Source organism: Onychostoma macrolepis, chromosome 17 (genome assembly GCF_012432095.1).
Source record: "Onychostoma macrolepis isolate SWU-2019 chromosome 17, ASM1243209v1, whole genome shotgun sequence".
Classification (NCBI taxonomy): domain Eukaryota; kingdom Metazoa; phylum Chordata; class Actinopteri; order Cypriniformes; family Cyprinidae; genus Onychostoma; species Onychostoma macrolepis.
This window is the reverse complement of record NC_081171.1, coordinates 2,641,100-2,654,505: the sequence shown is the minus strand read 5'-3', so window position 1 is coordinate 2,654,505 and position 13,406 is coordinate 2,641,100. Positions and strand designations below refer to the sequence as shown.

The window sequence follows — 13,406 nt, the reverse complement described above, 5'->3', positions numbered from 1 at the left end:
TATATGAATTATTATATATAATATTATATAATAAATTCAATATTACATAACAAATTCACTATTTAATAAGTATAATTAATATATGAAATATACATTGCAATATATGATATCATATATCATAAATTAAAATACCACAGTATTAATGTGTGTGTGTATATATATATATATATATGAAATTTGTAATTAATATAAATATTAAAGACAAATAAATATACATTTTTATTTGTTTTTATTTTACTTACATTTATACATTTTTGTTTATTTATTGCAAATTAATAAACAAATATTTTATTTTAAATAAAAAATTATATACATTTTAATTAATTTAATAATATTTTACTATTTTTAATATTATATTTGAATTTAATTATAAATTAATATAAATTATAATTTTTTGTAGTTTATTTATATTTATATATTTATTTTTTCATTTATTTGTTTATTGCAAATGAACAATACATTTTTTTAATTTAAAATTATTATTTTTTTTAAATTTTTTTGAGCTGGTTGTTAAAAGTTTTCTCACATTGTAGCGTGTGTGTGTGTGTTACCTGATGTAGCGCCCCGATGATCTTGCGCGTCTCCTGATAGATGACCTCTGACCCCCAGTGAGGGTTGAGTCGTGTCAGGCGTTTGGCCAGCCGGTTGTGTTCTCTCACCCAGAGCGTGTGCAGGACAGACAGGGGCAGGATCTCGTTCACCCGGCTGTCACCGGCCGTGAAGCACTCGACCCGCGCCGCCGGCTCCGAGCCGGGCTCCTGGAGACACGCCGACGGCCGCACGGACACGAAGGGCAAATACGGCCGACCGCCATCGCTGTACTCACCGTTCACAGCCAGCAGACCTTCAGCGCTGGATAGGTTTCGCAGGCTTTTCTCCAGATCTGCTGAAGGGCCGTAGACAGTGGACGCGTCGATGAAGGACGTGACTGAATTCATCTGCTGTCGCTGGAGAGCGGGATGTGCGTCTGTCTCAATGTGAATGCAGGCGGGGGAAGAACGGAAAAACGGAAGACAGCTTTTATTGCTGGACAGTTTATCATCCTTGGGAATCTGTGAAAGAGAAAAATAAATTACTGTATATGTACTGTATATTGTTTGCTCAGATTCTGTTAAACCTAAAAGCATTATGATAAATTCATGAAAATGTAAGTGTGAAGGCCAAACAATATCAGCCAAATCATCAAAATACTCATTTATAGAAATAGCTCACCTAAAAATAAATGTCATTCATCCTCACTGATCATAATGCACAAGTCATATGGAGTGTTATTTGGAATATATTGAATATTCATGATGGTGGTACAAAACAAAGAAACAAATCCTGAATATTGCATGATTTTAAAGTGCTTTCTAGTCTGCCAATTTTTGGAGAGGTGCTTTAAAGCTGGTTTTTATATTAATATGACACTGGAAAAATAAATAAATAAACTGGTGCAGAAACAATTTTCACTCTGCTAGTAAATTTCACAAATAGTTACAAAGAAATGCCAAATAACATATTGAATGTGAAATGTTCAAGTAGAAAGACTAAAACAGTATTGTCCCGTAAAACATAATCAAATAATCTTTTTTATTTATTTATCAGTTTATTTATTTTTACAGTGCAGTATGGCTGAAATGATGTTCATCTGATTAAAAAAATATTTTTAAGCCATCTTAGAGGAAAATACATAAATATAGAGATATTATATAGATAAATAGCATTACAAACATACACTTAAAAATGGGTTCACTTACAAGTGAAATATCTTTCACTCAGAAATTGCTAGTAAATTTCTCAAATAATTACAAAGAAATTAAAAATAACATTTATTTAAACATGAAATTTGGTGTAGAAATTTGTCATTTAAGTTTTAATTTTAAAGTAGAAAATGCAATTTTGAAGTAGGAAGACTAGGAAAACATATTACAATAATCGTTTACAATCTTTACAACTTTGAAAAACATTTCTACTTCAAATTTCAAAATTTCATGTTAAATTAAGTTTTACTTGTCATTTCTTTGTAATTATTTGTGAAATTTACTGGCAATTTCTGAGTGAAGATATTTTCAGAGTAAATCCTAGCCATTTTTTCAGTTTGTTTATTATGCTATTTATCTATACTTGCATATCTCTATATTCATGGATTTTACTTAAAAATGTTTTTCAATCAGATGAACATCATTTCAACCATACTACACTGTAAAAAAAAAAAAAATATATATATATATATATATATATATATATATATACACATACACACAGGTGCATCTCAATAAATTAGAATGTCGTGGAAAAGTTCATTTATTTCAGTAATGCAACTCAAATTGTGAAACTCGTGTATTAAATAAATTCAATGCACACAGACTGAAGTAGTTTAAGTCTTTGGTTATTTTAATTGTGATGATTTTGGCTCACATTTAACAAAAACCCACCAATTCACTATCTCAACAAATTAGAATACTTCATAAGTAAAAAAAAACATTTTTCGTGAATTGTTGGCCTCTTTGATACCCGGAATTTTTGAAACTCAAATGTAAATATTCTAATATTTTGAGATACTGATTTTTGACTTTCATGAGCTGTAAGCTCTAATCATTAAAACAAAAAAAACTTTTGAAATGTTTTACTTTACATGCAATGAATCTAAAATATATGAAAGTTTCACTTTTTGAAATAACTTACAAGAAAAAATGAACTTTTTCACAACATTCTAATTTATTGAGATACACCTGTATATATATATATTTATTTATTTATTTTTATTAATTTTTTTTTTTTTTACAGTGTAGTATGATTGAAATGATGTTCATCTGATTGAAAAACATTTTTAAGTAAAATCCGTGAATATAGAGATATGCAAGTATAGATAAATAGCATAATAAACAAACTGAAAAAATGGCTAGGATTTACTCTGAAAATATCTTCACTCAGAAATTGCCAGTAAATTTCACAAATAATTACAAAGAAATGACAAGTAAAACTTAATTTAACATGAAATTTTGAAATTTGAAGTAGAAATGTTGAATTTTGTAGTTTGAATTTTTAAGGTAGAAAATTAGAAAGGAGAAAGACTGAAATCATATTTTCTTGTAAAACATACTAGTAATATTTGTTTCATTTATGACATTATAAAAAATAATGTTTACAGTACAATAAGGTTAAAGTGATGCTCCTCTGACTGAAAAATATTTTAAACCATTTTAGAGTATAAAATATAGAGACATTATATTTTTGAAATTTTATTTGAGATATTTATTTGAAATAAATATTTGAGGTAAAATGGATATAGAGAATAAATAAATAAATTATTGAATAACAAAAACTCAAAAAATTGAGGAGAGCTTCAAGTAATTATTTTAGGTCAAAGTGATGACAGCCATGTATTCATGGTGCTTTAATTTTCTGTCCTCATTTAATGTTTCCATCCTCATTCACATACTGAATAGAGAACAGCAGCTAGGACTTTTCTGCAGTTTCTGTGTGCAATGGAAGAAGAAAAACTCATACGGGTTGCAAATGATATGCAGGTACACAAATATTAATTTGTGGCTGAACCATTCCTCCTATGAATCTATTCATGTGCAAATTATCAATAAAAAACTAAATCGATGCAGGATGCTTCTGCATATGCATAAGTTTGATGTGTTAAAGATCAATATTGAGCTGAAATTATAAAGCATATTTGCACATAGACTGTGAGCTTCATTTACATTTCCATGTTATATGCCTTGCCGTCTTGGATGTGTTGCTAATTTGCTCCCTATAAAGTGCACATGAACACAACATCCATTCTAGATTGTTTGCTTAGTGCATCAAGATGCATCACAGCTGCAGCGGCTCTGAAATAAGTGCTGAAATACGCTGCAATGCTTTCAAAAGAAGTTTCTTCTGCTCACCAAAGCTGCATTTATTTGATAAAAAATACAGTAAAAATGCAAAATATTATTGCAATTCAGAATAACTGTTTTCTATATGAAAATATTATAAAATAAAATGTATTCCTGTGATTCAAAGCAGAATTTTCAGCATCATTACTCCAGTCTTCAGTGCCACATGATCCTTCAGAAATCAATTTAATATGCTGATTTGCTGCTCAAGAAACATTTCTGATTATTATCAATGTTGAAAACAGTTGTGCTGTTGAATATTTTTGTGGAAACATGACATTTTTTTTTTTTTTTTTTGTGATTCTTTGATGAATAGACAGCTCAAAAGCAGCATTTATTGAAATATATTTTTTTATTTGTAACTTTGTAACATTGTAATTTTGTAACATTAAAATGTCTTTGTTTTGAATTTTAATAAATTTAATGCATCCTTGCTGATTAAAATGATTAATTTCTTTCCAAAAATCTTACTAACCCAAACTTTTGAACAGTATATGTATTCATATCAGTGTTATTTTAGCATCAAGTAACGAATGTGTTTTTTGCATGGTTTTAATTTCAGTTCCAGATTTAGTTATCTATAATAATAATCTTGATTCAACTTCCCCATCCAATTAATCCCAATGTATGAACGCAAGTTCTGCTATTTCATGTAGACTTTCAATGAAACTCCATCAAGTCTCCTGAGTTTTGAAAGAACGGCTTCTGAGCAAAAACCCGCAAGAGTGATCACAGATGTTTTTGTTTATTTCCAGCCTGTCATTCACTGAGAGGTCCATCATGAAGCTGTGTGTATTAGTATGCAGTGTGCAGTATGCAGTATGCGGCTCAGGGTGGGCAAGAATAAAATGCTATTTTGTATATCTATGGAAGTGGCCTCGTCGCCTCTGGCTGGGGACAGTGAGATTACTTACAAACCAGAACAGTTTTATGAGCATTTCCAGCCCCGAAGGATCCAGAACCACCAACAAAAAGGTGCTGCTGTGACCCCCATTTTCAACAGCGTTTGAGGTTCGCCGGAGATAAAGAAGTAATCAATGCGATATATTTTCTTTTTAATTATAGGGCTCAGCCACGTTCCCGGATTCATCTTCGTTGTTCCGAACCAGCAGTCCTGAACTGTCCTCCGACTCGAATATATTCCCACGTCTGACTCATCGCGGGCCGTCAGGATCAGACAAAGAGAGCGCGAGACAATGAGCTCGCCTCAGAGGAAACGCGTGGCATTTTATCTGTTTCAACTAAATGAACTTCTGTCAATGAAGTCGAAAAAATGAGCTCTGTAACCTGCTCCTTGACACGGGGTGTCAAAGCCTGAGATAATTCTAATGAAATGTCTGGGGGAATGTCTTATCCAGTCAATAGCAGAAAACTAGCTGCCGGTGACTCGCGTATGAAAATAGATGCTGCTCGTGATTAATAATACACAACAGAAGAGACGGAGCCTATGGAGAATAATGAATGAGACGCTCAATATGGCAGCGGTAAGAATGGAAGCCCCACCCTCAAAATCAAAAGAGCCAATCACTGTGCTCACTTTACATTTGGTTCCATTTAGAACCTCATAAGGTCCTGTTAGTTACACATCATCTGTATTGATTTAAGTTCTGTTTTCATGCCAAAACATTTCTTCAAGCATCAATAAATTCAAGTATTAGCATGAAATATTCAGTTATTTATAGACTAAAGAAGTTATTATAATGTAGAAATAAAGCTGACATTTAGCGAAATAAAATTAAATAAAATAATAAAATGAAATAAGAATATTAGATGAAAAACTTGCCAACTAACTGAAATAAAAATGTACTAAAATAGTTCATAAAAATAAAAGCAATAGGACAAATTTATTTATTTATTTATTTTTTTTTAAATTTTTTCAAGTTCATCCAATCTCATTTTGTAAGTGACTTTTTAAAGATTTAAAGATGTTTTCTTTGAGAATATCAGAAATATAACTTAATTTGTTTCCTGCTAAATTTCACATGAACAAGAATCTGGCTTTAAACCGCTATTTTCTTTACTCAGATTTTCATCTCTACATTCATCCTATGTGTCCTCTTAAGGTGTAACAAAATTACTAAAACTAAACCTAAAATGAAAACTGAAAATATAAAAATAAATGCTAATTCAAATATTAATACTATAACAGAATAGAAATGATAAAATAACTCTGTCACTAACTTGAAAAATACTGTCATCCAGCATGATTTGAGCTACAGAAGCAAAATCTACAATAAATTGTATTTGTGAATTGATATGGATCGTTTGTCGCGTGTCTCGTCCTGTATTTCGGGAAGCTACAGCTTTCTCAACGCTGTCTGGCATGACTAAAAGTGACTTTAAAGCACTGTTGCGAGGTTACCTGCATTGGGAAGCAGGGCTCGGCGTTGCTGCAGGTGTGCAGACAGTCGCTTTGGCTGGAGCTCTGAGGAGTGAAGGAGATGTCGTGGTCAATATACTGGCCCCAGTCCACCAGCATCTGGGAATAAGCGCTGTCCTCCAGGACGGCCATGCTGGAGCCCCGCATGATTTTATTACTCAGTTCTCGAACCTCAAAACATAGAAAGCAAAGGAGAGGGACTTCAGATACTGTCGTGTTTAGGGGTTTGAAAAGCCTGACAGAAATAATAGTCTGAATTTTTTTCATTTAATAAAACAGTTTATTAAACCTTTAGACAAATGAGAATCTAAAAAACATGTATATATGTATATGTGTGTGTGTGTGTGTGTGTGTGTGTGTGTATACAGTGCCCTCCACTAATATTGGCACCCTTGATAAATGGTGTAAAAATAAATCTGCATTGTTTATCCTTTTGATCTTTCACTCAAAAAATTCACAGAATTCCAACCTATCATTGAAGTAAAACAATTGAAAGTGGGAGGGAAAACTCATTGTGAAATAAATGCTTTCTCTAGTTCATGTTGGCCACAATTATTGGCACCCAATTATTGCAACGTCCTTTTTCCGAGATAACAGCTCTGAGTTTTCTCCTGTAATGTCTGAAGAGTTTGGAGAAAACCTGACAAGAGATCAGAGACCATTCCTTCATCCAGAATCTCTCCAGACCCTTTAGATTCCCAGATCCATGTTAGTTCTTCTCCTCTTCAGTTCACCACTCATCTTCTACATCACGTCAGAGGATTGGGACAGCCATGGTAAAAGATTCATTTTGTGCTCAGGGACCCATTTTTGTGTTGATTTTGATGTTTGTTTTGGATTGTTGTCCTGGTGGAAGATCCAAACACGGCACATTATAAGATTTCTTACAGAGGCAGTCAGGTTTTGATTTTTTATCTGTTGATATTTGAGAGAATCCATGATGCCATGCATCTGAACAAGGTGTTCAGGACCTCTGGCAGAAAAACAGGCCCACAATATTAAGATCCAGCAGTATATTTAACCGTGGACAAGGGGTACTTTTTATCCCTGTTTGTACTAAACTCATCTGGTGGGTTTGCTGCCAAAAAGCACTTTTTTTTTTTCAGTTTCATTTGACCATAGAAGCCAAGTTCCAGTCGTGTCTGATAACTGAATTTGCTGGAGTTTGTTTTTGGATGAGCGAGGAGAATTTTCCTTGAAACCCTCCCGAACAACATGTGCTGATGTAGGTGCTGTTAGATTTAAAAAAAAATTTTTTTTTTTAGGTTTCTGACCCCAAGACTCAACTAATCTCTACAATTCTCCAGCTGTGATCCTTGGAGAGTCTTTAGCCACTCAAACTCTCCTCCTCACCGTGCATTAGGATGATATAGACCAGGGTTCCTCAAATCTTTCCCTGGAGGGCCAATCTGCTGCAGAGGTTAGCTCCAACCCTGATCAAACTCACATACCTGTGATTTTCTAATGATCTTGAAGACTCTGATTAGCATGCTCAGGTGTGTTTGATTAGGGTTAGAGCTAAACTCTGCAGGAGTGGGCCAGATTTGAGGATGCCTGATATAGACACACGTCCTCTTCCAGGCAGATTTTTTACATCTTTCTTTGATTAGAAATTCTTAATTATTACCCTGATGGTGTAAATGTGGATTTTCAATGCTTTAACTCTTTTCTTACAGCCACTTTCTATTTTTTGAAACTCAACAATCTTGTTCTGCACATCAGAACTACAGTATATATTTACAGTATTTATTTCATCATGAGTTTTCCCTCCCACTTTCAATTGTTTTGCTTCAATGATAGGTTAGAATTTTGTGAATTTTTTGAGTGAAAGATCAAAAGGATAAACAATGCAGATTTATTTTCACAGCCGCCTTTGCTCATATTTATCAAGGGTGCCAATATTAGAGGAGGGCACTGTATATGTGTGTATATATATATATATACATATACACATACATACTGTACACACACACACACACACACACACACGTATATATATATATATATATATATATATATATATATATATATATATATATACACAGTAAGTGTTCATCTGAAAATATTATACTAAAAGCGCTTTTACAGCCAAAATTAAAAAAAGTCAATCAGATGACAGAAGGCATGGAGTAGATTGTGTGCAAAAGGTTTTACAGCAAAGTTTCATGCATCAAATATGATAGGTTTTACAGGGTTTAAAAAAACCTACCTTAACCCTAACTATAGTAAAAATACCTTTAAACCTTTAAAGAGCCTCATATCTTAATAATTTGATGCAGTTGTGCTTAAGCAAATAAAACAGGAGGATTTGCTGTGGTGAATAAAATGAATGCATGAAACCGAGCCCTGATATGTTGTTGTTTTGTGTGTGTGGGCAGTCAGGGAAACCTCATTAAACCCCTCCGCCAGTGTTTGTTTACCTGTTAAAATGTCATTAAAACCACTAGCAATTAAAGCGCTATGCGCCGAAATTAGACAGAAGTGTTTTTGCACTCTTGCACAATGTGAGATGTGACAATGTGAACATTTGTCATGGCGCTTCTTGCACTGAAGTGCTGCAGCCTTTGCCTCATTAAAAAAATAGTTTCAGTGAGGCGCGATGGCAGCAACGCTCGTGTTTCTCTGCGTTTGGGATGAAGAGGTCGTGCATATTTAAAACAACGCACAGCGTTGCATTTTTAATGCGATAATAGAGCAGGGAAAGGCCAATGTGTCACAGGTAGATGTGAGATCGAGCTCTTGTGAGGTGTTTAATATGCAACGTTTCTCAAGCTTATTTGGCAGATGTTCACAGAGTTTTTAATGTAAATCTTCTGCTTATATATGCAGGATTAAAATAATAATAATCATGCAATGCAAACAAGTATACCATTTTCTGGATTTGATGGACTACGTAAACATATTCTCTCTCACTCAAAATCAGTCCATTCAGACCATTTCAACACGGTTTCTGCAGGTTTTATGAAGATGCATTTAAGACTTTTGAAGACCTGAAAGCAAAGATAATTTAAGGAATAAACTGAAAGAAACAAAATATGTCAATATTCTCTCTAAATGTAAATGCCTTGTATTAACACTTCAAAGTTTGAAAATACAACTTCAATAGACCTCCATTACTTTATAATTCATTTTACTTTGCTCCCAATAACTATTTTTTCTTGTTTTCCAGTGCAAATGTCAAAAGATTATTAAATTAAATATATTCACTTAAGAAGAAAAATGACTTGAGAAGTCTTGTTTATGGTGAAATTGATCAAAACAAAGTGAGTTTATGATTAAAACAAGAACAAATATCTGCCAGGGGGGTGAGAAAAATCAATTTTATTCAAAGAGAAAACAAGTTGATTTTTCTGACCCCATTGACAGATATTTGTTCTGGTTTTAAGCGTAACTTGATTTATTTATAATACAAGACTTCATAATTTGCATCTCAAGTAACTGTATCTCAATTTAAGGATGTTTAGATGTTTATATCGGAAAACAAAAAAAAATACTTAGGAAGATATTTATTTTTTGCAATGCATACAACATTTAATGCCATGACTTTACAAATTTAAGACTTTCTGCTTCAATTTTAGACCTTTTTTTAGACCTTAATTTTTTTGACAGGGTGAAATAAGACTTTTAAAGACCTTTTTAAGACCTAGTAAAGAAAATAACATTTACTGTACCTTCTGATCATAGAAAATTGTTCTCCCTCAGTATTCTTAAATCAATACACATTTATTTGAGAAGCAAACTGACCTCAAATAAGAAGTCCTATTTTATGAGAAACTGAATAAAGTGAGTTTATGATTAAAACAAAAACAAATATCTGCTAATAAACTCATAAATTCAGTAATTCAAAGTGAAAACAAGCTGATTTTTCAAACCCCACAGACAGATGTTCGTTCTTGTTTTAGGCATAAACTCACTTCATTTTGTTCAGTTTCTCAGAAAACAAGACTTCATATGTTCAGTTTGCATTACAAATAAATGTATCTTGGTTTAACGATGTTTAGATATTTGTACTGGCAAACAAAACTTTATGAATTTAAGACTTTCTGCTTCAATTTAAGGTCTTTTTAGGCCCTGATTTGTGGAAGGGCAAATTAAGACGTTTTTAAGACTAAAAAAATGGCTTGAATAGCTCTGCTCCAAAACACTAGAATATGGAAATAATTTTACTGTACCTTCTGATCACAAATAATAATAATATTAAAAAAAGTTCTTGTTTTCCAGTGCAAATGTCTAAAGAGTCTTAAATCAAGATACATTTATTTGACAACCAAAATTACATTAAATAAGAAGCCTTATTTTAAGAGAAACTGATGAAAATTAAGTGATTTTATGATTAAATCAAGAACAAATCTCTGCCAATAAACTCATAAATTCAATAAGTTCAAACAGAAATCAAGTTGATCTCTGACCCCAATGACAGAAGTTTGTTCTTATTTTAAGCATGAACTCACTTCATTTTGTTTAATTTCTCAGAAAACAAGACTTCATATCTTCATTTTGCATCTCAAGTAAATGTATCTTGATTTAAGGCTGTTTAGAGATTTGTACTGGAAAACAGAACAGAAATATTGAGAATATATTCATTTTTAGCACTGCATGCAACATTCAATGCCATGACTTTTTAGGAATTAATTTGTTGAAGAGGTGAAACAAGACTTTTTAAGACTGATTATGACATGAGCTCATTAGCATATGAGCACAGTCATTTGCATATCATTTCATTCCAGTTGCATGGAGTAACTCCTCCCCACAGTGAATCGTTTTATTTTGCGCATCAGTTCAGTCTGTCAGTCTGTCTTTCATGAATTGTGAGGATATTTTTGTGCAGCTCACCAGAGGAAGTTGGAAGCCGCTGTATTGGCGTCCGGCGTTCCAGCCTTTGGGTTGGTTTTCTCCATCCTCGTACTCCGCCGGAAGCCATCTGGCCAAGCCGGTGTTGGCTGCTCCCCAAAGCGGGTTCTTCCTAAAAACACAGTATGAATGCATGTGACCGAAAATATCTCATGACATTGCATTTTTAAAGAATATAAAGGAACAACTGCTGTGATAAGAGCTTACAGGTGATGCATTACTGCAATTAATATTCTCACATTATTTTCAACAATGCATTGTCCTTCATTGGCCTGTAATTCTACACTGAATGGTCTCAAAAATTACAGGACCTGACTAATAATGGCATTGCATACTGTATATTTCATTTGCAATGCATAAAATCTCTCACTAACCGAACATTAACAAATATTCTCATTCTTTAAATGTTTTTGTCCATGCATTTTGGTTTTGACCTAGAATAACAAACACTTTCGGTCTAAGAACGTCTCGGTTACGTATGTAACCCTCGTTCCCTGAAGAAGGGAACGGAGACGTCACGTCGGATGACCGACGAATTGGGATCTCGCCAGAGAGACCAATCCACTTCGAGTGTAACTAAACGAGCCAATGGACATTGGCATGCGATCATTGCATCCAGCTGCCGCTGATCACAGCGTGAGTATAAGAGGCAGCGGGTGCACCGCATTAATTCATGCTTTCGCTGAGGAGCCGAGCCGGTGACCCGGCCGCTCAGCGGTGGTACAGCAAACTGTGGCGACGGACGTGGCGTCTCCGTTCCCTTCTTCAGGTAACGAGGGTTACATACGTAACCGAGGCGTTCCCTTTCAGTCGGTCACTCGAGTCACGCCGGATGACCGACGAATTGGGATCTACCAAAACGCCACAGGAGCTGCCCTTCGAGTGCCCTGTGTAGACCTCTTGATCCTTCCTATAAGGCAGGCGATAGGACCGGGCTCTACACAGAGAAGGTCAACTACTGTTGTTCCTTGGACAACCCAGACAGTAGGACTTGGAAACACTGGGAAGCATGCCCTTCCGTTTGGAAGAGGCACACTGCGAGTCACCTCCTCCCAGAGGGGGTTAAGTGGCATTTAGACATGTGAAGTAACCCCGTAGGGCCCTATTGCACATGGAAGTCTCTGAGATGGCACAGGCTGCATCACTAGAGATGGCAGAACGTGGTCTGCCAGGGGAAACACGGCTCTAATAAGCATACCGTGGAATACACATATGGGATCCCGGCAGGGTCTCTCATATGGGCACTAGCCTCACATCAGATTTCAAGAATTCATTGGCTGAAAGGCCTGGCGCCGGACGCTCCGCCACGTCCGGACGCCGGAGTGCTGGAGGACTCGACAGGGTTTGCCTGGTTAAGGAACTCTCTGGAGAATTAGGCGAAAGAACGCCGCAAGCCGACTCTGAGCCGGGCCTCTCAATGCCACTACCCGTTTGAGGTGAGAACACAGGAGGAAACCGGTTCGACACGCAGGCTATAAAACCTAGCGAACGTGTTAGAGTCGCCCAACCCGCAGCTCTACAGATGTCTGCTAGCGAGGCACCACGAGCCAGCGCCCAGGACGATGCGACACCCCTAGTGGAGTGAGCACGCAACCTGAGCGGGTAGGGCACACCTTGTGCTTCATAGGCCAAGGTGATGGCATCCACTATCCAGTGGGCCATCCTCTGCTTGGAGACAGCCTTCCCTTCTGCTGTCCTCCGTAACAGACAAAGAGCTGTTCTGAGGTCCTGAAGCTCTGAGTTCTATCCACGTACTGTCGCAGTGCGCGTACAGGACAGAGCAAAGCTAGGGCTGGGTCTGCCTCCTCCAGGGGCAGCGCTTGCAGGTTCACTACCTGGTCCCTGAAGGAGTGGTAGGAACCTTGGGCACATAGCCGGGCCGGGGCCTCAGTGTTGCACTGGAGTCAGCCGGCCCAAACTCAAGGCACGATTCGTGGGCCGAAAATGCCTGCAGGTCCCCACCCTCTTGATCGAGGCCAACGCAGTCAGGAGCAGGGTCTTCATAGAGAGAAACTTCAACTCAACTGACTGCAAAGGCTCGAAGGGGCAGTTTGTAGGGCTCTTAGCACCAATGCCAAATCCCAAGAGGGTAGGGAGGGAGGCCTAGGCGGGTTTAACCTCCTGGCCCCCTAAGAAACCTGATAACCAGATCGTGCTTCCCCACCGACCTCCCCCACGGGTCGTGGTGAGCGGAAATAGCAGCAACATAAACCTTAAGGGTGGAGGGGACAACCTACGCTCCAACCCTTGTTGCAAAAAGGAAAGCACGGCTCTGATCGAACATCTCCGGGGGCCCTCACGGT

General features: G+C 36.2%; 1 protein-coding gene across 3 annotated transcripts in view; it reads right to left on the bottom strand.

Annotated features, from left to right (window-relative positions):
* tpo (thyroid peroxidase) overlaps positions 1-13,406 on the bottom strand; it is a 37,195-nt gene that overhangs the window by 11,814 nt on the left and 11,975 nt on the right. For all 3 annotated transcript variants that reach the window (XM_058749269.1, XM_058749268.1, XM_058749270.1), the window contains exons 5-7: positions 11,086-11,215; positions 6,235-6,423; positions 552-1,052 (exon numbers count right to left, since the gene is read on the bottom strand). In XM_058749269.1, the coding sequence (XP_058605252.1) occupies positions 552-1,052; positions 6,235-6,423; positions 11,086-11,215 (820 nt within the window). The remainder of the gene's footprint in view (positions 1-551; positions 1,053-6,234; positions 6,424-11,085; positions 11,216-13,406) is intronic.